The sequence below is a fragment of the Cheilinus undulatus genome, linkage group 3, assembly GCF_018320785.1.
Source record: "Cheilinus undulatus linkage group 3, ASM1832078v1, whole genome shotgun sequence".
Classification (NCBI taxonomy): domain Eukaryota; kingdom Metazoa; phylum Chordata; class Actinopteri; order Labriformes; family Labridae; genus Cheilinus; species Cheilinus undulatus.
The window spans coordinates 384189-386409 of NC_054867.1; the positions used below are offsets into that span (position 1 = coordinate 384189).

At 48.0% G+C, this 2221-nt stretch overlaps 1 protein-coding gene across 1 annotated transcript; it reads right to left on the bottom strand.

The window, feature by feature from the left end:
- Window positions 1-208: 208 nt before the first annotated feature.
- Window positions 209-1238, bottom strand: LOC121507218 (transcription factor HES-5-like). The gene is made up of 2 exons (XM_041783430.1): window positions 948-1238; window positions 209-858 (listed from the first exon to the last, which is right to left on the bottom strand). The coding sequence occupies exons 1-2, from the start codon at window positions 1014-1016 to the stop codon at window positions 466-468; spliced, it is 462 nt and encodes a 153-aa protein (XP_041639364.1). The 5' UTR covers window positions 1017-1238; the 3' UTR covers window positions 209-465.
- Window positions 1239-2221: the final 983 nt, after the last annotated feature.

Below are 2221 nucleotides of genomic sequence, written 5' to 3' on the forward strand. Positions count from 1 at the left end.
AGTTCTTCCCTCCAAACAGACTGACACGGACATTTAGGATTTTGAAAGCTGCTCAGTTTCTTTCATGAGTTTTTGACCTTTCACCCCAGGACCACTGAGTCCTCTTTGGGTTGTAACCGCCAGGTGGCGCTCGTGCTGCTGCTGTCTGAGCTGAGCGCGCGCCTGCTCCACCAATGATGGCGAGAAAGAAACAGAAACAGACAGGAAGTTTCATTAAAAACATTTAATATTAAATCAGTGACGTCACATGAGAAGGGACCAATCAAAGAGCAGTTTGCATGCAGCCTCCACAGAAGGCCTAACTCTCCTCTGTCTACACAGTAGAAAAGTCATGACGTCATTCAAAAACGTGCAAATGTTGCACAAAAGCTCACAACTTGGCGCCGCTGCGTCACGCACGCGGAGGGCGCGTGCACCCTGCGAGCCCGTCCTTAAATTAAGAGCATGAACAGGAAGTCCTCCGCGCTACCACGGCCTCCACAGACAGCTCTGATCCCGCTTCCGCGCGCCGCTCCGCCGCCTCTGCTCGCCGCACACGTGCCGCTGCAGCGCCGCTCTCTGCAGCACGTAGAAGCGCTTGATCTCCTCTCTCTCCGCGGGCTGCAGCGGCGCGTGCAGCGACAGGTGCCGCAGGGTCTCCTGCAGGCACTGGGAGAAGCCCTGGGAGTAGGAGGGGGCCGCACGGGCCAGCGCGCGCCGCTTCAGCAGCCCCACGGCCAGCTCCAGGACGTCCGCCTTCTCCAGCCTGGACGGGGACCGACCGCCGGGGGGGGCGGCCGGGTCCAGCAGCGCCCTGAGCTGCTCGATGCTGTGGTTGATCCGGTCCCTCCGGACCTTCTCCACCATCAGCTTCCGCAGCTGCGGAGGGAAAACGGAGAGTCAGATACTGGAGGAGGACGGTGATGAAGATGAAGATGAAGATGCTGGAGGAGCAGCTCCTCTCTTACCTTGTTGGAGCTCGTGCTGTCCACAGCTGCAGGCTTGTCTTCAGGTGAGCTCTGGGTCACAGGGGCCATGGTCTCTCAGGTCAGCAGTCCCGTGTCGTCCTCGTGCAGCTGTATTTATACCCACAGAGGATCCTGTCCGCGTGGACTCCTCACACCTCCGCGTTTCCCACAGTCCTAAAACCATAAAGCAGCGTCCTGTCTCGGTCGCTTCCTCCTCTCTAAGTGTGCCTGCGCGGCGGTCACGTGCTGTCACACCTCTCACCTGACGTAGAAAACATCAAAGATTGTCACGCGGACTCAGAGCCTCACGCCTGCATTCATCAGCTTTACGGTGGTCACGTGACGGCGGCAGGAAGCGGGAACACATCCACGCGCCACCCGGCGGGACGTCCCGCAACCACGGAGAACAACCATGGCAACAACAAATCAGACAAATGATCGATGAATCAGCTGATCGATTAATTAGCCTTTAGAAACTGTGATAGATAAATGATCAATAATACAGCAGCTGATCGATTAATTAGCCTTTAGAAACTGTAAATGATCAATAATACGGCAGCTGATCGATTAATTAGCCTTTAGAAACTGTGATAGATAAATGATCAATAATACAGCAGCTGATCGATTAATTAGCCTTTAGAAACTGTAAATGATCAATAATACAGCAGCTGATCGATTAATTAGCCTTTAGAAACTGTAATAGATAAATGATCAATAATACAGCAGCTGATCGATTAATTAGCCTTTAGAAACTGTAATAGATAAATGATCAATAATACAGCAGCTGATCGATTAATTAGCCTTTAGAAACTGTAATAGATAAATGATCAATAATACAGCAGCTGATCGATTAATTAGCCTTTAGAAACTGTAATAGATAAATGATCAATAATACAGCAGCTGATCGATTAATTAGCCTTTAGAAACTGTAAATGATCAATAATACAGCAGCTGATCGATTAATTAGCCTTTAGAAACTGTGATAAATAAATGATCAATAATACAGCAGCTGATCGATTAATTAGCCTTTAGAAACTGTAAATGATCAATAATACAGCAGCTGATCGATTAATTAGCCTTTAGAAACTGTGATAAATAAATGATCAATAATACAGCAGCTGATCGATTAATTAGCCTTTAGAAACTGTAAATGATCAATAATACAGCAGCTGATCGATTAATTAGCCTTTAGAAACTGTGATAAATAAATGATCAATAATACAGCAGCTGATCGATTAATTAGCCTTTAGAAACTGTAATAAATAAACGATCAA